The following is a 25,198-nucleotide window of genomic DNA, read 5'->3' as shown; positions in this document are numbered from 1 at the left end:
CAGGTCTAAAATTGTAAACTGAAACCAGGAGACGGAATCCTAAGACAGCTTTCACAGGAGTCTCAGACAATGAAATCACAAGCAGATAATCACAGAAAACAGCTGCTTAGAAGAGGCCTCAAAGCACATCCTCTTCAACCTCTGACCCAGCTTAGGAGTCAATCCTAAACCATGTCCCTAAGTGCCAGGGCCATGCACCACTTAAACCCCTCTAGGGAGGGCGACTCCATCACTGCCCTGGGCAGACCATACCAAGGTTTGATAATCCTCTCCATAAAGAAATTGTTGTAGTTTTAGTGCCCCCTGCCCCCAGGCACCTTTTACACCTCCTGCCTCCTCTCTCCCCTCTTACCAAGAGATAAGACAGAGAGGGAAAAAAAAAAAAGGCAGGGAGTGTTTACTAGATGGCTTTCCCAGAATATTTTATTCCTCCACTACAAAAGTATCAGATCACATTCAGTATATACAGGAAACAGAAAGAAATGGAAAATACTGCCCAGAAATCTCCCAAACAAGTGAAAACATTGACACACTCAGGACCCAGAAATCAAGAGAGCAACTCATAGTCCAGGATGGTAGCACTCTGCAGTCATAAAATGTCATAAATGCATGATTTCTGGTAGTGAGGAATAGCAGTTTCTTTTTCTCAGACCACTACAGAAATGTTTCCTGGCGTCTAGCCCTGAACCTCCCCTGGTGCAGCTTCAAGCCACTTCTTCTGGTCCTGTTGCTTGATACCAAGGAGAAGAGGCTGCTCATCACTTGGTCTGACCTCCCTTCAGCTAACTGTAGAGAACAATGAGGTGTCCCCTCAGCCTCCTCTCTAGACTGAACACCCCAGCTCCCTTAGATGTTCATCACAGGCCATGTGCTCCAGGCTCTTCACCAGCCTTGTTGCCCTTCTCTGGTGTGATGGTTTGGGGGTTACCCCACCCCCCCACACTTTTGTATTTGCCCCAGCTAACTCAGACGGACCCTGGGAATATAGATGAAGCAATTTATTTACAGCTAGCAGAATTTACAAGCAGCTATTTACAATATATACAGTTATATACAATTATATACAGAAATATACAAAGGATAAACAATACAAAAGCACAACTCCCCTCCCAGAAACCTGAGTCCCCAGGAGGGGCTTTCAAACCACCCCAACACCTCCCCCTGCCCTCTCAACCTTACCCCAGTTCTCAGGAAGAAGAGAGGTGCGGCCAAGAGGTTAGGGAGCAGGGTTAGTGGGAGCAAGGTTAATGAGATGTGACCAGGTCTGAAGGCAAAGGCAGAAGAAAAAGACGAAATGGAGAAAGTTTACCTCTTCTTCCCAGAGCTCTCAGCGTGACTGTGAGAGAAGGAGACACAATTGTTTTTCATTCCACTGCCTGTTATCAAGTTCCTTTACCAAAACATTCCATCTTGCTTCTAACTAGCACATCTGGACATAGTCCAGGGCCTCAGTGTCCTTCTTGTAGTGAGGGGCCCAGAACTGAACACAGTCCTAAGGGGGGACCTCACCAGTGCCCCCAGTACAGGGGGATGGTCACCTCCCTCTTTCTGCTGGCCACCATGTTTATAATACAAGCCAGATGTCATCGGCTTTCTTGGCCACCTAGAAACACTGCTTACTCCTATTTAACCAACTGCCAACCAATACCCCCAGCTCTCTCTCTTGGAGATGGTCTTCCCTGATGCCTGTACAAAACTATGAAACATATTAGAACTGTATAAAGCTTCTGGTATTGCTTAGAACAAGACATAGATGGCAGGATTTGGTTTGTAAAATTAAACATAGTCATGGATTCAGTTTTCTTCCATTTGTAACTTCTGAAGTGTAGCTGATTCAGAAAAAAAGGGTGAGCTTTCAATAGATATTGACTAAAACAAAGTCAATGACACCACAAATCAGCATAGGCAAAGACAGAACATAACATTCCCTACTTTGCTCTTGCAAGGTTGCTTTTGTTAGAAGTATACTGTTCTTCTGGAAATGGAATTTAAAGATCATTTTGCCAGAGACCTCACAAAGTGCAAAGAAATAACATTTGCACAACACATTTTCTGCTGGTCTAACTTCAAGACAGAAATTTGAGTTAAGGAAGGAGCACAAACCATGACATAAAAGCAATGCTTTCTTCTTTTCTGGACAACTGCAGGCTCGAAATGCACTTAAAATTCTCAAGAGATGTGCAGATTGAGATGGAGCACTGGTTTGGTGTAATGGCATCATGGAGATCATAGCTGTAAGCTATTTTTGTAGAGCATAAATCAGTGCCTGAGCACCAAACCATGGAAATCTAGCTCTCAATTCATATACTATCACTAACAGTTTCTCACTTGATGATACACCATCACTCACACACGTAGCTATAAGCTATTTTTCCCACCCATAGCCACACAACTTACATGCCAGGTGATGACTGCTGAAATCTGCCAAGCACGAAGAGAGAAAAAGGATATTTTTGTTATTGGCAATTCTGCACCAAGTTGAGAAACTGTTCCTTCTCACTACAGCCCAAGGCACTAAGCTCCCAAGAAGTTTGTTTCTTAACAAGGTGAGGCAAGCAGGGGCTCAGAGAGCAAGATGCAGCTGCCAAGAATGGAGACTGACAGTTTATAGTCAGCAGAGTCAGCAGGTTAATTCAATGCTTGCCTTTCCTACCCCCCCCCCCCCACCCCCCCCCCTTAGAAAGAAAGACCTGAAAACACTGTAAGCAAGGATGGGGTACTGTGATGGTTTGGGTGTTCCCTCCCCTCCACTTTGGAAATCACCCAGACTAGACTCAGCTGGCTCTGGAAATTTGAATGATGCTTATATTTACAGCTTAGCAGATATTTACACTATATACAGTTATATACAGAAATATACAAGGGAAAAGGTAATACAGAAACACAACTCCCCTCCCAGAAACCTGAGTCCCCAGGAGGGGTTCCCAACCACCCTTCAACCTTCTCCCACCCCTCTGCCTTATGCCAGACGTTGCCTTGTGCCCCAAGGAAGAATGGAGGGCCAGACAGGGGGGGTTACAAAGCAAGTGGATTAATCAGAGAGACAGAAGGTGAGGTTAGAGAGAAAATGCCCAGAGCTCAGGCAGAGAGTGACTCCCTTACCTATATTTGGATTCTTGCTCTTGTACCTCTCAGCAAGCCTATGAGTGAAGTAGACATCACCACTGTTTCTCTTTCACAGCCTGTGATCTTCTTGCCAAAACATTCTAGCTAGCTTCAAACTAGCACAAGATTGAATCTTGGCAGCCTTGGAACAAGTGACTAATTAGTATGGAGGAGGAAAGGTTTGAAGTTCCACGTGCTGCTGTGACTTGTTTCTTAAACTGCTGGCCCTGTTGATCAGCTAATTTTCAGCATTTCTCAGCATGTGGCTTCTTTCTCAGCCTGCAGCTGTGATCATTGCCTCTGGAAGTGTGTTCTGCAGAGCAAGTGCCAGTGCATTTACTCGGGGCTCCCAGTTCATCAGTGGCTCACAGATGTCTGCTGGCATCAGCTGCAGATGTGATCCTCATTTCAGCTCTCACTGTAGCTGTCCTCATCCCTGCTCCCCTGGTTGCAGATGTCTTTCTGATATCTCATGCTGCTTCCTTTTTCTTCACATCAGCGTGGGTCATAGCGTGGCACACCCACTCAATCCATGCATCCAACAGCATGTGAGGTCCAGCTCAGATCACCTTTGCAGCGTTATGGGTTTGTTGGGGATTTTTTTTAAGGGCTGTCTTTCCCCTTAGTGCTATGATCGAGTTGCAGCAGCTTCAGATAGCTGGAATTGTCCAAATATGACAAAGAACAACTCAGAAAACAAAATGGGCTGAGCTTCATCTCGTTCCCTTCCTTTAGCCACGTTTACCAAAGCCTCCTACATGGCAATAAAAGCTTACTAATCACCCTGCACTGCTAAGACCCTGTTGGCTTCAAACAGACCTGCAGAACCTCGCTGCCCAGGGGAGTGGTGTGATGGACATTTGTCCTTTTGTTCTCAGACATTACTGATCTTTACTGTAGTGTTGGCAGTATGAGTCCCATCCACTATCCACTGCTAATAATTTGCTTTGGGGCAGATTGCACAGCTCCCTCTTAGTAGCATACCCAGCTAACAATGGCTGAAGCAGTAGTGAGGTGAGTGTGCACAGCAGCTGTGAACACAACGCACCAAACTGAGCATTCTGGAGAGGAAGTTACCCAAGCCTGGTAATACCATGAGGAAAGCTGGAATGGTAGAGTTTACTTGAGACAACCAACAGTAGACAGGGCTTTACCAAGAGATTATAAGGGTGGAAAGACTAACCCTAGAAAGAAATCTTAAGGAAGCATGGGAAGTTATGACCAGGGACAAGACCTGGGAGTGAGATGATGAAAACAGCAGCCACCAAAGCCTGGGCTGGCAGTTCCGGGAGCCCACTGCTAGTGGATGGTGTGAGCAGCCTGCATGCAGCCAGCACACTGATGCTGATGGGGTGCAATACTGCAGGGGGTGTGGGAGCTTGCTAGGTGGGTGGATTAGTAGAAATGGTGCACATAGAGAGCCTACATCTCCCCAAGGAGCGATACATGAGTGTGCTAGTTAGAAGCAAGCTGGAATGTTTTGGTAAAAGAACTTGATAACAGGCAGTGAAATGAAAAACAATTGATGTCAACTTCTCTCACAGTTACACTGAGAGCTCTGGGAAGAAGAAAGACTTTTTCTCCATTTTGTCTTTCTCTTCTGCCTTTGCCTTCAGACCTGGTCACATCTCATTAACCTTGCTCCTACTAACCCTGCTCCCTAACCTCTTGGCTGCACCTCTCTTCTTCCTGAGAACTGGGGTAAGGTTGAGAGGGACCGGGGGAGGTGTGGGGGTGGTTTGAAAGCCCCTCCTGGGGACTCAGGTTTCTGGGAGGGGAGTTGTGCTTTTGTATTGTTTATCCTTTGTATATTTCTGTATATAATTGTATAGAACTGTATATATTGTAAATAGCTGATTGTAAATTCTGCTAGCTGTAAATAAATTGCTTCATCTATATTCCCAGGGTCCGTCTGAGTTAGCTGGGGCAAATACAAAGTGTGGGGGGGCGGGTAAGAGCCCAAACCATCACAATGAGTTGTGGAAACAGCAAGCCAGAGGATGGATGTACACCTAAATATGAATGTGTATGTATGTGTGTGAGCATGCTTAGAAGTTTGGGGTAGATTTAGAGAAGGTATAAGGATGAAATGTTTCCTGGTGAGAGTGGTGAAACACTGAAACAGATTACTCAAAGAAGTGGTAGATACCCCATCCTCAGAAACATTCAAGGTCACGATGTATGGGACTCTGAGCATCAACCTGATCTAGTTAAAGATAGTGCTGCTCACTACAGAGATGTTGGACTAGATGACTGTTAAAAGTTCCTTCCAACCCAAAATGGTCTATGATTTTATGATTCTATGGTTGTAAATTTTGGGGATTAGTTACAGAAGGGCACTTAGAAATTTCCTGATGTTTATCAGCATTTTCTCTGTGTCTTGAAAGTGAGGTCTTGAATCTAATTGTGTTGCCAATGGCAATCATAGATGTGTATTTGCATGCTTGCCAGTTAGCACTGCTAATAATCAGATAAATGTCTCCTATAATCTCTGACAGATCTTGGAAAGTAGACCTCACTCCCCCTGCCCATCCCCCTTACCATGACATCACAAACTGAGGAGTCATGAGGTGGGGTTCAAGAAGACTACCTTGCAGTCCAGCATTTGGACCCTAGCAGCACCTAACTCCTACTCTTCTCTCATGTCAACAGTTAAAGCAATTAACCTGGTGCTGCCTGAAATTGAGGTGTATGTGGCTGGCTGCAGCATAGATGGCAAACTGGTTCTGAATCTCAGGAATACCCTGGTGGATCCTCTTGTAAAGGTGGAACTTGTGGGAAGAGGCTTCCTGAGGTGGCTCGAGGAGGATAACCCTGACCTGGACTACTACAAGAGTACAGCTTGCACCAATGATGCAGTCTATGTCTTCAAAACTAAGAATTTCCACATAGAGGGTAAACCACTTCAATGAGGCACTGGTTAAATGAACATATTAATACTGGGCTAAGGAAGGTAGGGTCAGACATTTTCCAGTGGAGAGGAAGTCTTCCTTTTGCCAGTGTCCATGTTGTCAGTTTCTACCTCATGACATGCTCATTTTCACTGTATCATACAGCAGCTGGGGCTTTGTGATGGCCAATAACATTGCTTGCAAACCAGTACTTGGGAGTGTGTGCACAAGGTGGTGGCTGTATCTAAGAAGGGAGCATTTGTTGTATAGAAATGTATTATAACCTGTCTAGCAGCCAGTAAGAAAGTTTTAGACACAAACACATCATTGAAGCATTTTTCAGGCATGTGAAGTACTTGCCTTCAGTGCTCTTGTTGACTTACATGTCAGCGAGCATCCACTGGGCATACAGGCAAATCTGTTATGTTTGCATCTACAGCAAAGGCACTGTTAGAGCTACTGCTGTGTCTCTACTGAAAGACAAGAGAAATGAGAGAGAAAAATAGAAAACATTTGTGAAATGGTGACTATTTCACTGAATCACAGATTGGTTGAGGTTGGAAGGGCACTCTGGAGGAAATCTGGTCCAGCCCCCATGCTTGTGTAAGGCCACAAAGAGTCAGTTTCCCAGAACCATTTCCAGATGGCTTTTCAGTTTATTGATTGAAGGAGACTCCACAACTTTCCTAGGTAACCTGTTTAACAGAGAAAAAGGTGTTTCCTGTTATTCAGAAGGAACCTCCAGTGTCTCAGGCCATCTCTGTTGCCTCTTACCATTGAAAAGCCTGTCTCTAACTTTTTCTGACATCTTCCCTTCAGATACTATACAACCCAACACACACCTACACAAAAGCAGAGCTAACTGTTAAAATGCACAGATTAACTAAAAAGAATAAAGCCAGTGTGATGTAATGACCATCTAAACCAGCAAATTACTCTACAGGATGCTTAAAGCAAATGCAAGTCTCCTGGGAGGTGCATTGCCCTTGCTCAGCTCCTCTTTCTTAAGCCTCTTGGGAACCCTGAAAGTTTTAGTCTACAGAGAATAGGTGGTTTGCTGTCCTAGATTAGTGTAGTACTGAAGTTAGGCTGTGCCAATGTGTGGAAAGTGTGCTTTTGAATCATAGAATGTCAGAGGCTGGAAGGGACTTCCAAAGATCATCCAGTCCAACTTGCCAGCCAGAGAAGGATCACCTATACCAGATCACACAGGAATATGTCCAGGAGGGTTTTGAGTATCTCTAGAGAAGGAGACTCCACAACCTCCCATGGCAGATAGAGTCTGCATAAGGCTTCTTTTCCAATGTTTTCAGACTCATCTCCATCCAAAGGATATTTTCCTCTAAAGGATGCATTAGAGAGTTTTAGCCTTGATGTACCACAGCATGCTGACACTTCCTGTAGTTTCCCAGATGTTACAGTCCTGACAGAAAAGAGAGAGAATGGACTGAATGTTGGGAGGAAAAAATTATTTTTTAATAAGTACCTATAAAGCACCTCAGTTCTGGACCTTTATGGCTAAAGTTCAAACTAATGCTGCTGAAAGACACACTTGAACCACATTCTGCCATCTACACACACACTCCTGTTTTCAAAAGAGCCATCAAAAACTTACCAAGGCACTAGAGTTTAACAATAAATTTTTACCACTGTAACTAAGTCTTTTTCCTCCTTTTCCTGCATTGATTACATCTCTGTAGAAGTGCTCTAACAAGTCCAAGGAAACCATTTTAAAATATGAAAGAAGATACTGACCTGGCCTGACTCTGTGTCCCCCACTGCTCTTGGCACACAAGGCATGTGTGTTTGAACAGACTGCTGCCTGTGTCAGCTTTTGACACTCAGCTGCTAATGTGCTCTTGATAGCGTGTTACTGTCTAGTATTTGATCTTACCACATGCCCTGCTTGGGTCACATCTGATGTCTCTGTAAGAACTGTATCTATGAGGATCCAGGTGCCTGCTGACATTTCTTTTTAACTCTGGTAAGCCCTGCCACTGCACAAAAAACTCACTATTGTCTCTCCGTGAGAGAAAAACTACTCGAAGAAATTACTCTTGGCAGTCATTGAATATAGCTGGTAGCAGCTCTAGGATAATTAGGTCCAGAAAAGACAAAGATGACTCTCAGTGCTGCCAGGCATAACCATCCTCATGACCAGAACCTCGCCAGTCAAAGCAAATCAGAGGCAGGAGCTCAAAATACTACAGGCACTTTGAAACTCCTCAAGCACTGCTGTACACTGTCAGCCACCACACAGGGAATCCCTTGTGTCCTTCATAGTATGGTCACCCCTCCAGTCACTCCTACCAGCAGCCATCCTGCACTTTCCCCATAGCTGCAGCCATTTTCTCCCTTGTTGATAAATACGAGATGGAACACCTTCTGAATTAGGTAGCACAAGAAATTGTCTCAGTTTTCCTGGTGTGACTGAAGTTCCCAGGGAGAAACACCAAGGCTTTCCTATGTTTAAAAGGCTCCTGATAGCAGTGTGTTGTTTGGCTTTCAGGTGGCTGCCTGGATTCTGGGGTTCACATCTTTGACTTCCACTTCAACTTTCCTCCAAGTATTCCCTCTACATTCACCAGCAAAATTGGCTGCATCTCCTACTTTGTTCAAGGGATTTGCTGCAGCTGCCAAGATGTCTTAGCTAAAGAGGAGAGATGTTTACTGTTGCAAGGAAGTACTGGTAACCACAGCAGATACGTGGAAGACGAGGTAGGGAGAACAAGCTATTTGAGTTGGAGACTCATAGACCTATCTTGTTTTGACCCAGAGCTGTAACTGCTTACTACTGAGCATTCAAACTTCCATCTCTCAGCTTCCTCATTTAAGCACTCAAATGACACTTCAATATCTTCTGCTGTGTTTGCCCTGGGGCAAACACAGTCGACTGGCTAGGGCTGGGTGATAGGTTGGACTGGATGATCTTGGAGGTCTCTTCCAACCTGGTTGATTCTACGATTCTATGATTCTGGGGCTTGCACCACCAGGTTTCTTTTCTTGCATACAAGGTGCATTTTAAGACTTCCAAGAGTGGCAGGCAGGGAGCACTTTCAGATCCAGGATGACTCTTATGCTTTGAAGTCTAAACCTTGAGCTAGCATCATTACAGGAGATGCCTTTTTTACCATACCCCACCTAAACTGGGGCAGTCAGTCAAAAGTCATTAAGACAGACAGAACATGATGATTCTGATAATTTTGTGGCCTCCTTCTAAGTTTGGATATGTATAGCTAAAGATGACAATGTTTATATGTGCACACATTAATTGTTTGCACAGCTGCTCAGGAGGACTGTGATAATTCAGCTGTATCACATTCAGTGCAGTGAAGACTCTTTAGGTGGCGAGGGTTGAGCAGCCTCAGCTGTTGCATTAGTATCTTGCACATGTGGTGCTTGGGAATCAGCCCACATCCAGCAATAAGAGCTCATCACACTTTGTCTTTCTACTTGACTTCTCCATGCAGGCCCCAGTGGTGGTGGAAGCTAGGAAGGATGTGATTTATTTCTGCTGCTTCAGTTATGGCTCTGTGATCCTTCGGATCTTCCTTGAGAAGAGGATATTTTGCCCTGGAGAAACCATTGTCTTCAAGACAGATATTTGCAACAGGACAAACATGTATGTCAGAAAGGTCTGTTTTGCTGTACTCTGCATTGTCCTGTATAGTGGCTTCAGCAGCAGGGGAGAATTGCGTTCCTTGGAAACCCAAAGTGAAGTAACGAGGTTGGAGCTCCAGACCAACACAGCACCCTTTGGGACCATGAGAGTTACCAGCTCACTGGTTCTGCCAAAACCCATGCCTGTCACCAGCACCCTCAAGCAAAATAAAATCATGGCATTTAAGTACGAGCTGGTAGGCACCTCTGACCTTTCTTGTGCCACATCCACCATCATAGCCAGGGCGCCCATAATCATAGCAGCCACACTGGATCATTTCTCTGGGGAGAAGAACACCGTGCCTCTTCATGAAAATAAAGGAGTCATCATAAAGTAAGAGTGCCTTCACAGAGGCATTTCTGAGACTGATCCAGGAGCAACTGCCAGCAGATCTACAGAATAAAAGGTTTTTCTGCAAAATCCACACACACAAGTTGCATGGTTTCACATCATCTAGTTTTAATCTCCCTGCCATGGGCAGGGACACCTTCCACTAGTTCAGGACAAGTTCTTTTCAGTGGTGTGAAGTAGTAAGTAAAGGAACAATGGATGCAAACTGGAACATAGAAGGTTTCACCTCAACATGAGAATAAACTTCTTTACAGTGAGGGTGACGGAGCACTGAACAGGCTACCCAGAGAGATTGTGGAGTCTTCTTCTCTGGAGACTTTTAAAGCCCACCTAGATGCACTCCTGTGCAGACTACCCTAGGGGATCCTGCTTTGGCAAGGGGAGTGGACTTGGTGATCTTCTAACCTCTAATGTTCTATGATTCTAAGTTAAATATTTTCACTGTGTAATCTCTTTTACAGTATGACTATCTAAACCTTAATCATAGGATGGTTTGGGTTGGAAGGGATCATCAGGGGTCATCCATCCAAAGTCCCTAGCAGTGAATAGGTTGCTCAAGGTTCCATCCAACCTGGCCTTGAACAGTTCCACAGAGGGAGCATCTACCACTTTGCTGGACAATGAATACCAGTGCCTCACAACAATCACAGTGAAGGATACATTCTTTACAACTTCAGGCCACAGAGGAACACATCCAGACAGACTTTGAAACTCTCCAGAGAGGAAAACTCCACAGCTTCTCTGGGGAGCCTGTTCCAGTGCTCTGTGACTCTTACAGTAAATAAATTCCTCTTGTGTTGAGGCGGACTCTTTTGCTGCAACTTACACCCATTGCTCCTTGTCCTATCACAGGGAGCAAGTGAGAAGAGCTTGTCCCACTCTCCTGACATGCAGGCCTCAGATATTTATAGATACTTATTAAATCTCCTCTCAGTCTTCTCTTTTCCAGACTAAAAAACCCCAGGTCCTTCAACCTGTCCTCACAAGGCAGTGCTCCAGTCCCCTAATCATCCTCATAGCTCTCTGCTGGACCTGCTCCAGCAGATCTCTGTTCTTCTTAAACTGAGGAACCCAAAACTGAATGCAATATTCAAGATGAGGTCTCACCAGGCAGAGTAGAAGGGAAGGAGAACCTCCCTTGATCTGCTGGACACACTCTTCTTAACACACTCCAGGATCCCATTGGCCTTCTTGGCCACAAGGACACATTGCTGTGCCATGGATAACTTGTTATCCAGCAGCACTCCCAGGCTCCTCTCCACAGGGCTGCTCTCCAGCAGATCTCCTCCCAGCCTGTACTAATGCAGTTTATTATTCCTCCCCAGGTGCAGGACTCTGCACTTGTCCTTACTGAACCTCATTTGGTTTCTCTGTGCCCAGCTCTCCAATCTGTTCAAGTCTTGCTGGATGGCTGCAAAGCCTTCAGCTGTATCAGCCAAGCCTCTCAGTTTCGTGTCATCAGCAAACTTGCTGAGCAGGCACTCTACTCTGTGCTCTCATCAATGTCATTGATGAAGATGTCGAACAGCACTGGACCCAGCACTGATCCCGAGGGAATTCCACTAGTTACAGCTCTCTAGCTGGACCTGGCACCATTGATCACCTTTCTTTGTACTCTGACTTGTAACCAGTTCCCAATCCAACTCACTGTCTGCTCTTCCATTCCACACTTCCTGAGCTTGCTCACTAGGATGTGATGGGAGGCAGTGTCAAAAGCCTTGCTAAGGTCAAGACAGACTACATCCACTGGTCTCCCTGAATTTACCCATTCAGTTATGCTCCACCATCAGACTAGTGCAGAGGCATGGGATGATGCCACCTCTCCAGGTGCCAAGTGCTTACTTCTATCAGATACATTTTGCTGCTCTGCAGCCAGGCTCCCCTGGTCACAGAGAGCCACAGCTCTCTCCTCTCACCCATGGACACTGCCTAGAAATGAGATTGCACTGACCAGCTTTAATTTACAGCAGCAGGTGGTCTCTTAGCAGCAATTTCCTGTATGCTTTCAGCAGCAAATTACCAGCCAGCCCCAGCCCAGGGTTTTGCATGTCCATAGCTGCCCAGATGTGTGGCCAGTGGCATGCAGCATGGCATACTGAAAGCACAGAACTTCTCCCACCACCTGCCTCTCACCACTCCCTGTGTGTGCACAGATAGACCACGACTGGCAAAACACTTCTCCATGGCTATGCACAGGCTGAGGCACAGCACAGCCCTTGTCATGTTCAGCTGCTCACATGCACTCTCACCGGGCTAATGTTTCCCCTCATCTTGTCCCTAAAAATAGCATTTATCACACTGACACTGGCAGGGCTCTCTCCCATCTCAGCCAGCGCTGTATATCAGGATGCTTCATGCAGAATCCCATTACAAATGAGTTGTTGTTTTACAGGTCTCCCTGTCTCGTAGCCCAAGCATAAATTAATACACTCACATCGTACGTGACAGAAACATGTTAGGAGAATATTTTTCACTATTTGTCTTTTGAACTGCCATCATTGCCTCTCAGTGACACTTGACACAGCTGAAGGAAAAACAACCTAGTACAAATCCTAAAGTTGCCATCATGTGGCAGTCCTTGCACTTAGTTTGAAATGGAATGAAACCACTTCACTTTTTAAATTCACAGAGAAACAACATTTGGGGCAGGGGGAAGGGGGAATAAAAGGATATCTTTGTAACTTTTTCTTTGTTACCTTTTTTGTTGTGATTTGAAGCACTGTTAAAATCTCTTTTCTAGACTCACAATGTCTGAACCCAGATTGAGATCAGGAAACTCTGGAAGGCAGATGAGGAAGAAGCGAAGTACTTCTACTTTTCATTATGGTCACCCTCCAGGCATTTTCATGGCAGGAGACAATGGGTGTCTGATGCTATCAAAACTGCCATCTGATGGCAAAAACTTCATTTCTCCAGATGGAATATGTGCCAGAGCAAGATATGCCTAATCCTCTTCCTGGGGTGTTTTGTGCCATGTGTCTCTGTGTGTGAATTTCATGAAGCAAATAAAACATTTGATAGCAGAAAACCCAAAAGGCTGAAATCCTAACAAAATAGAATGGTCTGGCTTGGAAGAGACCTCTGAAGGTCATCCTGTCCAACACCCCTGCAGTCAGCAGGGGTATTTTCAACTAGACCCGGTTGCAGAACCCTGCCAAGACTCGCCCTGAATATCTCCAAGGATGGGGCACCGACCACCTCCTTGGGCAACCTGTTCCAGTGTTCCACCATCCTCATAGTAAAGTCAGGATACCTGATCTTTGGGGAACTGGGCAAGATTTAATATATTTGCATTTTAATTTTCTTTTCTACCTTTGCATGTCTTTTATATTACAAATTCTTCAAGCAGTTTCAACCTTTATAGTCTTGTTTGTCTAGGGCACTTACAAGCTACTGTGGTATAAATAGTAACAGCAGCAATACAAGGAGTGACTTATTTGAGTAAAGCAGATCACAGGAGATGGAGTAGAGAGGTTTTGTCAGCTGCCTGGTTCACTCTTCAAAGAGTTGGTAGACATTTCTATGATGTAATGTTCAAACCATCAAAACACCAGGAGGGCCATTTGAGCTACCTGTGTTTATTCCTTTGTGTGCCTTTTGCAAGGCACTAAAATACACCCAGAAACTAGATGCTATTGAAATCTAGTCAGACAAGTATTACAGTGTGTCTAGCTGCTCAAGTGTTTTGAGCTAAAATAGACATATAGCTCGTATGGACCTGAGCTTGTACCTTTGGATGGTCCTGCATGAATTTCAAGAACCTGTCAGCAGAGATTGGTTGCCTACCAAAGATCTGTCACTATGCTCTCTTACATGATATAGGCATCTCCTGGGCTTGAAAACTGATATCCCATTCCCTCCCCACCCTCCCCACCCCTCCCCTCCTTTGGGTACAACAGCACACATTTCTATGGAGGCTTCAGCAAATCCTATGCAGTAAACCTTCCAGCAGTTGGTAGGTGTCACAAAAGTTATATTGGCCCTCTTAAGAAGATTTGTGAAAACAGAGCATGAGATTACTGTCGACTTCTGCCACATCTGCTCTAGCTGCTTTTATAGAAATAACAAACTTTTTAGACCTTGGAATCAGTATTTATTTTTCTTTTTGAATGAATGATGCCTGAATTCTCTCCAGGACCCCATAGGCAAGAGTTTGATCTCTGCCTCCTTTGGGATTATTTCTGAGGGTAACTTTACTGTGGAGTGGAGTGGCATGTGTACAAGTCAGAAGTGATGGAAAGAGTGGAAAGAGAGAAAAACCATGGCATACATAAAGGGAAAGTGGTTCTATTGTCTGCTCACAAATTATTTTAACCTTGGACATAGAACATTTGGAAAATGTTCTATTTTTGTACAGTTTCCTGAAGCAAAAATAGAAAATTTTCACTTCTGGTAACTATGGAAACATAGAAACAGTGACTACTGGAAATTATGCATGCTCATGAGATCAGGCTTGTGTTTATGACTGGATGACACAGAAGCTATGCCACACATGCATTTTTGGCAGTGCTATCCGGCAAGGCTGCCACAGCTGACAGAGAATGAGCCTCACAAGGGTCCTTAAACATCTGGAGCAGCTGGAGCTGCTGCAGTTCTGGACTATATTAACTCTAGCTGCTGTTGGCTCAAACTATACCTGCTTTCAGCAAATTATTTTATGAGCAATTAAATACTGAAACTGTGACCACGTCCCAGTATGTGTTTTGTAATCCAAAAGCCTTGGTAGCCACCAGCACATTTACTCCTTTTACATCCCTTAAACAGAATCACAGAATCACAAAATCATTGAGGCTGGAACCTCTCAAGGAGAGATCAGCAAGGCATGCAGCATCTCAGAAGCAGTCACCATCAACACTTATCTCTCATTAAAGGAAGACTCCTTCAACACTCTGTAAAAATCCTCTATTTTTAATAAAATATTCTCTCATTACCTATTTCCTTTGCTATCATCTTACTGTCTTTTAAAATCACAGACTCCAGACAAGCTACTGATTTAAAACACAAATGTAGATTTAACAGCATTGATTTTTTTGATCTTTGTACATCCATCCTCTCCTTTACTGCTGAACTCTTTTGCTTTTTTACAAAGTTGTCAGTGTCCAGTTCTGGGCTCCTCAATTCAAAAGAGATGGAAGGTGTCCAGAGAAGGGAGATGAAGCTGGTGAGAGGCCTGAAACACAAACCCTATGAGGAGAGGCTGAGGGAGCTGGGGTTGTTTAGCCTGGAGAAGAGGAGGCTCAGGGGGGACCTCATTGCTGTCTATAACTACCTGAAGGGAGACTGTAGCCAGGTGGGGTTGGTTTCTTCTCCCAGGCAACCAGCAAAAGAACAAATGGACACATTCTCAAGTTGTGCCAGGGGAGGTATAGGCTGGATGTTAGGAGGAAGTTCTTCACAGAGGGTGATTGGCATTGGAATGGGCTGCTCAGGAAGGTGGTGGAGTTGCTGTCCCTGGAATTGTTCAAGAAAAGACTGAATGAGGCACTTAGTGCCTTGGTCTAGTTGATTGGCTAGGACTGGGTGATATATTGGACTGGATGATCCTGGAGGTCTCTTCCAACCTGGTTGATTCTATGATTCTTTGATTTTAAAAGTCATCTGACAGCTTCCAGGACAAGCACTTCAATGGAGCTAGCCTTCTTCTCATTGCACCTGCTAGACTTGTTGGTAAAGTCCCTTGTGTGCACCAGGTAAACATTAAGCAAAGCAAAACGTTAAGCAAAACAAAACCCTGAGCAGTCTAGCCAACCCACATTACATGCAATCATTGGTTTCTAATTTGTTTTTCCTTTTGGAGGGCCAGCTCTAACAGCCCTGTGTGTGCAGACATACATGAGGGCAGTAATGGAAAGTCAATATGAATGCAGGTCTGAGAAGAAGTCTTTCTTCAGTTAATCTAAATGATTACTCATTTAATAAAGATCACAGTATGGTTGCATAGGTTAATGACTCAGGCAGTTGCATAAGTTCAGCTATTCAATTTGTTTCCTACTGACCACTCCAAATAGGTTTTCCAAAAGTGCAATAATCCATTCAATTTATGGCTGCTACTGGCTCTTCTAGATGAAATATTATAAAGTATGACCATTTCATGAGTAATTTTAAGCATTCACTCAAGGTAATTGATTACATGAGTCAAGGATTGCAAATTGAAGAGATAATTGACTTCTTCAATATGCAAAAAGAGTACCAGGCAATAAACAGATACCAGTTATATCAGTATGAAATATAATTACAATTAACTTTCATCCTCACAATGAAACTGTCTTGATTTTCTTCCGTGCTTGCACATCACTTTCTGCCTTCGTTTCTGTCTGTGTAGCATCTACTGAAAGCTGGTGTGGATTCAATCCCATAGGGCGGAGTGTACCTGAACAGAATCTTGCTCACATCTTGATAGCTTTTGGCTTCACACTGAGTCACTTGCCATGGTTTGCACACTGTTTGATCATTCTCACTTATTACTACAGGGAACTCTCTTTTAGAGATTTCTTCCAGTGGTAACATTTATACAGCAACACTGAGAAGAATTTGGAACAAGTCGCTCAGGGAGACTGAAGTCTCCATCCTTAGATATTTTCAAGACCTGCAAAGAAAAACCCCTGACCTGCCTGGTTTAAGCTCTAAGCTGACTGGAATTTGTGCAAGAGCATGGCTAGAAATCCCTTCCAATCTGAATTATCTTATGAACCTATGAAAGTAAAGGGGAGATAAGCAGAAAAGAAAGGGGGAGCCTGAATGGAACCTGCAGAATTATTTTTGAGGATGTTGATAATCAAGAGATTTAAATAGTGGGAAATGGGAGGAGGAGATTCCATGGAAAATGAAGAAATAAAATGATAGCTGAAGAAATGTCCTCATCCAACTACCTCTCTGAATGATGAGAAAGAGAGCAAATAAGCAGGCAAAATCAACTTCTCAGAAACAAAAGTTGCTTCTCAGTTTTGACTACTGTAACTCCATCTGTACTTCTTATTTTCCTGACACTAGGTAGGATTTACATCATGACCAACCACACCAACAATACTTGTCTGTCTGAAGAGAAGAAAGGAGCCTTCTCTTTCTTAACATTTCCAGTTTTGACGCTATGCCAGACAGAGCACACCGGGCTAACATTCTCCCAGGAACTGAAGAGCCAGAATGAAGACAGACAGGGCACACTGGGCTAACAGTCCCGTTCTCCCAGGAACTGAAGAGCCAGAATGAAGACAGGCAGGGCACACTGGGCTAACAGTCCCGTTCTCCCAGGAACTGAAGAGCCAGAATGAAGACAGGCAGGGCACACTGGGCTAACAGTCCCATTCTCCCAGGAACTGAAGAGCCAGAATGAAGACAGGCAGGGCACACTGGGCTAACAGTCCCATTCTCCCAGGAACTGAAGAGCCAGAATGAAGACAGGCAGGGCACACTGGGCTAACAGTCCCATTCTCCCAGGAACTGAAGAGCCAGAATGAAGGCAGACAGGGCACACTGGGCTAACAGTCCCATTCTCCCAGGAACTGAAGAGCTAGAATGAAGACAGACCTAAGGAAAACAGCTATTATTATGTTCATGTGGCTCAGGTTTCCTCTGAATGTGGCTGAAAGCAAGGCAGGTTACTTGCAACAGAAGAGCTAGGGCAGTGGTTGTTTTAAGGTTGCATCTTCTTAAATGAATACCAGTCAAAAAATAACTCTGTAAATGTTCCTTTGAAACGTTACATGGAATGATCTGGTTAGAAGGAACCCCAAAACCTTTCTGTATGTATCATACCCTATGGGAATGAGTGATGTTTGCACTAGATCTATCCCTAGATTGTGACAGAGCCTTAGGAAAGCTACCTGTTGCTGCTTTGGCAGAATCTCCTTGGCTGAGCAGTGCTTGTGTACAGATGGTACTGCATAAGTAACTGCAATTATGGGCCTTTGGTGGCTGATTTGGGGTTTAGGTCACTAACACTAAAAATGTATTGGAAATTAAACCAGAACAATGACACAGACTTTAGAGAGGGAGGAAAAAAAAAGAGAGAGAGAGAGAGAGAGAGAGAGAGAGAGAGAAAGAAAGAAGGAAAGAAGGAAGGAAAGAAGGAAAGAAGGAAAGAAGGAAAGAAGGAAAGAAGGAAAGAAAGAAAGAAAGAAAGAAAGAAAGAAAGAAAGAAAGAAAGAAAGAAAGAAAGAAAGAGAGAGAGAGAGGAAGAGAGCAAGAGAGGAAGAGAGGAAGAGAGAAAGAGAGAAAGAAAGAAAGGAAGGAAGAAAGAAAGAAAGAAAGGAAGGAAGAAAGAAAGAAAGCAAGCAAGCAGCTCAATATGCAGTGCTCCAGATGTTACAAAGCAGCATGAGACTCAGGTCTATAATCTGCCTGCAGGAATCGGGTAAGCTGCTCTTCCACAGACCCCAGTTGCTACACATCAAAGGAAAAGCATGAGTTTACAAGCACCTCTGTGGCCATGCTGCTGCTCTGATGTATATTTCTGAACGAATTTGATCCTATTTCACTCACTCACTCACTGCAAAGCAGTTGATTTCATGCTTTTCCTCTCTCCAGTAAGGAGTTTGCTGTGGAGACTACTAGCCTCATGGGGCTTCCTCTTTCTAAGTTTCTTCCCTCCTTCCCATTCCCTTTCCCCCAGACAGAGAAAAGCCACTGGCATACCTCATCTAGAAAAAGTGTTAGGAGGAAGTGAAGACGGTGTTAAAACTTAGTCACCCAGAAAAGCTACTCACCCAGAAGTTATCTGGAAACTGTTTGTGAGCGTCCGGGAGCAGGGACTTGCTGCTTCTGTTTCAATATCTGAGGAGAATTGAAAGGATTTCTAGTGATTTGCTGTCTCTCCATTTGTCTCCTTGTGTTCCTATGAAACAGGACTTCCATTTGTATTGATCTGTCTCTGTAACAGTCACATAAATGCCATTCTCCTCCCTCAAGGCTGCGGGACTCACAGACCACACTTTGTCCTTTTGCCTGTCCTTGGTTGTCTTAGAGTTAGTACATTAGGCATTGACATCCCACATCTTACTCAGGGAATCCAGACTCCCCATAGGACAGTTTTGAGTGCAGAGGAAAATGGAAAACAAAACAAAACAAAAACCTTGCCTTTTGTGATTTAGAATGGATGGGGAGGAGAGAGACTGCATGGTAGAAGAACTGTTCTGTGTCTGCAGTGACATCTCAGCCAAGACAGGCACTGCAACTGTTCGTTAAAAAATGCAGTTTGAATCTCTGCATATCACTGCTCATAATCCCAAGCACAAGGTGACTCTAGCATCTGATAAATGTGTATTTTGCCTATATCCTTCACCAGGCAGTTACAAGTGAATCAACACTGTTCTTATTCACAGTTTGAGCTGCCTAATTTTTATGGCTCCTGTAATCTGCTCAAAGTTTAAGCTGGTTATTTTAAAATGCAACCTAGAAACCCTGAAACATTCTGCTTGCAAGGCTGCAACTACTTCGACTTTATGGCCCGAGATAAAAAGCCTTCTCCCACTGAGGCACTCCTTGGAAGTTGTTAAAATTAAGGACAGTGTATTAAAAATCTGTTAAATCTTTTACCAGTGAGTCATAACCTGTTCACTTGTGGGAATATGAGCTTGCTAGGCTAGTGAATACCTTTCCAGCCTTTGAGAGGTGTCTGCTCTGTGTTTCCAGGTGGTAGTCACGATGGAAGGTATTCACTGCAGGAAAAGCAACGATTTAACACATACACTACAGCAGCTCAGAGTATGATGGACTGGAGAAGCTAGAGAGGACAAGAATCTTTCAAAATGGAACAAATTTACTTTCTGCATAAATTAGAACAAAGGTAATTTGGGGAAGAAGATAGTGGAATTATGTCTTCTCTTTTTTGATTTTATATCTTCTAGGCAATAAAAGTGAAGGCAGAAGATACGAAGCAACCTTGCAGTAAGTACGGAGTGATGCAGAATAAAGAAGGCAGTAGTCAATTGTCTGCTTGACAGATTCAGCAGTTTGCCCCAACAGAATCAGCTATTCCCTAAGCCCCTAACATACATACATGTCTTACACAATTGGCTTTTAGACATACATCTACACTTTCTTAAGCATGAATATTGTATTTGAGGTACTCTCTACAAACATTTTCACCTTCTATCTGCTCCATGTCGCTTCCATCTCAGCAAAGGTAATTGTTGAGGATGCTAAGGCAATTTATAGCCACCTGTGGGCTCATAAATCTTATGTGCTTATCCTAGAGATATCTCTTCTGTGTACGCTATTTTAGGCAGCAACTATCATCCATCACTGTGTATCTCTGGCAAAAAAGAACTACTGTACCAAATCTGATCTCTGACAAAGCAGATACAGGCCAACCCTGTAGTGATGGCAGCTGTTAGATGGTTTATTACAGAGGGCAGAATGGAAGCTTCTCTGGATTAACTTCCTCAGGAGAGGAAAAAAAGTGCTAAAAAAAAAAAAAGTGTAATTGTTAGCCTTTCAGAAAAAGAGCTCAGCTCAGGAATGGAGTTTAGGTTTTGCCTCCTTACACTCCCCTGATTCAAAATGTCTTTGCACCTGAATGAGGTTTTCCCAAAAGGTAATCCAGCCACTATTGTGCACCCAGTTTATAAGGACCGGACAAGGGCTAAACCCTGAAATGCATAAACTGCGAGCACCGAGTCCTCAGCTGCAGCTATTTCACTCTACAAACCCATTCCTGCTGAGCTGTGCTAGGTACTAATGCAGAGATAAATGACCAAGTTAGCTACTGAAGCACCTTTGGGGTATTCAGGTCCCAAATCTCCACCTGCTTCAGAAGGAGCTTACTGTAAGCCTAGCCAGCTAACTCAGGCTTCTCAAACTTAACACTGGGAACGGAGTGGAAATACTCCTTTCTTCTCCTATCTGTGCCTGTGTTTACAAATGAGCCTCCCACACGACTCAGGAGTCCTTCCTCCTGTAATTAAATTGATGACTTGACCACAGTGAGTGCCTACACTGAATCTTTTAACTTCTTATAAATTCATGATATAAGCAGTCTCTCAGCTTGACCATTAATTTAAATACTCATGCAAAATCCAGGATTAGTTGATGCTTTTCTCCCTTTCATGCAGGTTTATAATGACCTTAAAGGCATTAACTTAATGTGAGGTCACAGAATTATTTTAGCTGTGGATCAGTTGCTTAATAGCAGTTTTCTAGGAGCCATGTAATCATGCAGAGTGTAAGGCTCAAGTAATTCTTTCATTTTCTGCCTACATATTAATGGATTTAACCACTCCTATGCACAAAAAGGAGAAATGAGTTAATGAGAGATTTGCAGTACTTGGGTTTACAGTATCCAACACATACAGAGAAGCATGTATCTGCAAAATTAATCTGCTATTTCTCTAACTACTTAAGAAATCAAATGCTGCTTGAAAGTCAGACATCAATATAATCACTTATGTAGCACAAGCATGATCTCACAGTGTTTTACCACCAGTAATCAATGGCTTCACTTCAACTCTATCTTATAGTCAGTTAAATAAGCTTATAGGCTGCATCATGCAAAAGCAAATAGATTTATTTTTAGTCATAATTTTTAATGGCTAAAAATTTAGCCCAATTATAAAGTGAATCTTCTCCTGATGAACTGCTAAATGTTTCAGAAACACAATATTTGATTTTGACATTGCTGTGAAACTGCCTTTCTCAGTGACAGAAATTTTTGATCTAAAATAGGACAATGCACATGTGAAACATGTGAAAACTAACAGAAGATGTCCCTGCCTCATAATAAACAATTGCTGAATGATGTTTATTAAAACTGGCTCTCAAGTGACAGCTAATAAATGCATAGCTCTATTATGCATGCTAAATTCAGCATTCCAAAAACTTAAAAGCAGATAGATCAAAACGACTGAGATAAAAAAAAACCAACCACGAAACCAAAATACAGCAACACCAGTAAATGACAAGGAAACAATTCAGACTTAAAAATGACTTCTTATTTAGTAACTTGTAACAACAATTTATAGAACTAAATTAGAGGCAAATCAGAGTCTTTCTGATGTTTTAGATATGGTGTTTCTCTAGTGCATATAGTTTGATCATACAGCAGAGAAATTCACATTACAAAGTCCCCTTCAAAAGAAGCAAACCCTAGTTTCTCTGTGTTTCTGCTTCCAGGTTGCCCTTGTTCATGGATAATTAATGAAGTGAGGGAAAAAAAGAGTATGATAAAATTAAACTCTTAAACTATTTTTATTAAAGTCCCTAAGCATTTCTTCAGTATTTGGAGTAGTTGAGCTGTCTATATTTAGCTGTTTCATGTATGCCCAGACCATATCTGCACCGAGCTGCACAAATCCTGGGCTTAATGAGTATTGTGTCCTTCAACGAATCACTCCATTGGCTCTCTGAAGTTACATGGGTTTGATGTATGATGATGCAAAGAGGTACTTCAACCATGTACTTTCACCTCTGTTTCTAAAAGGTGAAGAGCAGAACTTTTCATCAAGGAGCAGTTTATCTTTAATTATGAAAAATATAATTAGGCATTATCGCCTAATTGCTATTACTGATGGAGAAAGTAATATTTTCACAAGTAGTGACCCATGCTGTATTATCATTCTGCTGTTGACCGTATAATGAATCTATTTGTGTTTGGCAGCTAGCCAGCAAAAATTAAAAGGTAATCAACATGCTCCTCTGCAGTCTGGTCATCAAAGTCACTGGCTTCACAGATAAGTAAGTAACAAAGTCAAGTTGTGGCGTCCTAACAGAAACACTTCTTTAGGAATAACTGTATTGAGCTCCTCTGTCAAGACACCAAACGATACTCGAAATAACCATATACAAAAAAGCTTTGCAAAATAGAAGAACTGTGCTATACATCTGGTGTTGAGTTAAAAAACAGTTTAATGTCTCAAGGCACCACCACGGTAGAATTTTATACCTGCAGGTAATCATCTAATATACTATTATACAGTTAAGGTAACGTATTAATAAATAGCTTGTGCAATTTTGGGAAGCAATCTATAAAGGAATGTTAGATATACAGTAGGCACGTACTATAATACAAATAAAACCCAAAAATTCCTAGAAAAAGCATGCTGAGCACCTTTTGGTATAGGTTGAGTTTCTTACTCTAAACACTATGTAAATCTTAACTTACAAAAGATAAAACTGAAATCTTACAGCAACTGCTTATTTAAACTGAGTTTCCTGGATATTTGCCTCTATGTCACAGGGTTACTCTTAGGGACTGAGGACTCTGGTACGGGCTGTAAAGGACTTTCCTGTTCGTTCAGTTGTGCATTCAAGTTTTCAGAAGTTAGGAGAGAAGAATTAAAAACTATTTCACTTAAGTCTGATTTTATAGATACGAGGTGTGGTTCTTGAAAACTTAGTGGTTCTTCTACTAACACCTGGGTGTTTTCTCGTGTCATTCCCATGTCAGACGGTGACTTCCGTTTCATCCTGGTGTACGATTTGTCTAAATTCTCCATGCCTTGGTCTGTCTTCTGAAATCGCCCGAAGAACCAGATGAAGAAACCAAACAAAGCAAAAGCCAGCAAGCTTGGGATAAAAGCCAGACACTTGACATCAAGGCTAGAGCCTGTGAATCTGCTGTGCAAGAACATGTCTCCTTCGGCATAGCTCCGGTTGGTCAGTGGGTTAGTGTTATTGGATCTCCACTCCCAGGATAACTTAGTTCTATTAAGATCTTTCAAGCTTTCCGAGTCCTTCACTGTGTAGATCTTCTGTCCGGGACCAATATATTGACCGTATTCATGTGGCTTGTAAAATATTTGGTTCTTCCACATATTCAGATCCAAGATTAAAACCAGGAAGATAATTCCGTAGTTAAACCATTTGCCTGTTTAGAAAAGGAAAATTCTGTCATCTGACATATCCATTTGAGAAGCAGTGTAAATGTAGTCATATATATATATATATATACTACATATATACATATATATATATACTACATATATATATACACTACATATATATATATATATATATACACACTACATATATATATATATATATATATATAAATGCAGTCATATAGAAAAGCTACTCAGAGGAGAAAAAAAAATTATTAATTCATCTATAAAACAAAGTTGCAATAAAATTTCCACCACAGTCAGATTCATATGGAAAATCCCCTACTAATTTACAATTAGGTTAGGGCACATAACAAAGTAATTTTGCAGTGGAAGTACAGCAGTATATCAACTGAATTCACATTGTAGTTTCTAGGTGACCACTAAGTGATGCAGTGCAGATCAATAAACCTAAAAAAAAAGGCATTAATTCCAGAGCTTAGAAAATATTCATGTACATTTTCCATGAAAAGCCATGTTTGAAAGAACTGTTTATAAACCAGGAATGATGAAGTGGCTGAAGTTTTTGGGATTGGTATTTATGTGAATTTAAAGAGTATATGCACTTATTGTTTGATATATCAGCCACGGTGTGCAGACATATTCAGGTGGAGGTAATTGGATAAACTGTGATTTAGAGCTATTATATCCTGGGGAAAGAGCAAGAGCTGATTAGCGCCTTGGGAGGCTACTCAGCTTAGTTTTTCCTACAGTCTCTGTAGTAAGAAACTCCTCCAAGGAGTGACTCATAGTCTAACATTAAGCTCCTGCAATACTGGAAGAGGCAATCTTTCTCCTTTTATTATTTGAAATTGCTCTTTTGCATGATACTCCTTCAGGCATCTAAAAGACATTAAAGATAACTTTATGCAATTGCAAAGTTGGGCCTGCTTTAAGTAGGTGCTGGCACAGATGAACTCCAGCTGTACCTGATTAAATGAACACACATAAAGAAATTAGATTCTTTTTATACATTGTAGCTGGACATATGTTAAGAATATTACCTCTGCAGGGATGACTGACACCACCTGGGCTAGTTTGAAGCTAGCTAGAATGTTTTGGTGAGAAGGATTAGATCACAGGCTGTGAAAGAGAAACAAATGGTGATGTCTACTTCACTCATAGGCTTGCTGAGAAGTATAAGAACAAGAATCAAAACATAGATCAGGCACTTCTTCTGCTTGGGAGCTCTGAGCTGCATTTCTCTCTCTATCCTCTCTGATTAATCCACTTTGCTTCTTAGCCGCCTGGCTGAACCTCCATTCTTCTTTGGGACCGGGGTAAGTTTGAGAGGGGTGGGAGAAGGTGGAAGGGTGGTTGAGAACCCCTCCTGGGGACTCAGGTTTCTGGGAGGGGAGTTGTGTTGCTGTATTACCTTT

The 25,198-nt window shown here is 42.7% G+C and overlaps 2 protein-coding genes across 5 annotated transcripts in view; one reads left to right on the top strand and one right to left on the bottom strand.

The window, feature by feature from the left end:
- TMEM117 (transmembrane protein 117) overlaps positions 1–25,198 on the bottom strand; it is a 336,585-nt gene that overhangs the window by 56,696 nt on the left and 254,691 nt on the right. For 2 of the 4 annotated variants that reach the window (XM_064142216.1, XM_064142217.1), the window contains one exon: positions 21,911–23,806. The exons of the other annotated variants lie outside the window; for them this stretch is intronic. In XM_064142216.1, coding sequence (XP_063998286.1) covers positions 23,166–23,806 — 641 coding nt within the window. In that variant the 3' untranslated portion in view covers positions 21,911–23,165. Of the gene's footprint in view, positions 1–21,910; positions 23,807–25,198 lie in introns of those variants that run through there. 4 annotated transcript variants of the gene reach the window in all.
- On the top strand, positions 5,748–9,994 carry ARRDC5 (arrestin domain containing 5). Its single transcript, XM_064142861.1, has 3 exons — positions 5,748–6,000; positions 8,506–8,714; positions 9,467–9,994. The coding sequence occupies exons 1-3, from the start codon at positions 5,748–5,750 to the stop codon at positions 9,992–9,994; spliced, it is 990 nt and encodes a 329-aa protein (XP_063998931.1).

The sequence above is a fragment of the Pogoniulus pusillus genome, chromosome 4, assembly GCF_015220805.1.
Source record: "Pogoniulus pusillus isolate bPogPus1 chromosome 4, bPogPus1.pri, whole genome shotgun sequence".
Lineage (NCBI taxonomy): Eukaryota > Metazoa > Chordata > Aves > Piciformes > Lybiidae > Pogoniulus > Pogoniulus pusillus.
This window is presented reverse-complemented; position numbering and strand designations above follow the sequence as displayed.

What these genes read in the sequence shown, in the direction of transcription:
- ARRDC5 (XM_064142861.1), top strand. Translation starts at nt 5,748, where the DNA reads ATGTCAACAGTTAAAGCAATTAACCTGGTGCTGCCTGAAATTGAGGTG. An exon ending in TAAGAATTTCCACATAGAGG is followed by an intron (nt 6,001 to 8,505) that starts GTAAACCACTTC and finishes TTTGGCTTTCAG; the next exon opens with GTGGCTGCCTGGATTCTGGG. An exon ending in GCAGATACGTGGAAGACGAG is followed by an intron (nt 8,715 to 9,466) that starts GTAGGGAGAACA and finishes TTCTCCATGCAG; the next exon opens with GCCCCAGTGGTGGTGGAAGC.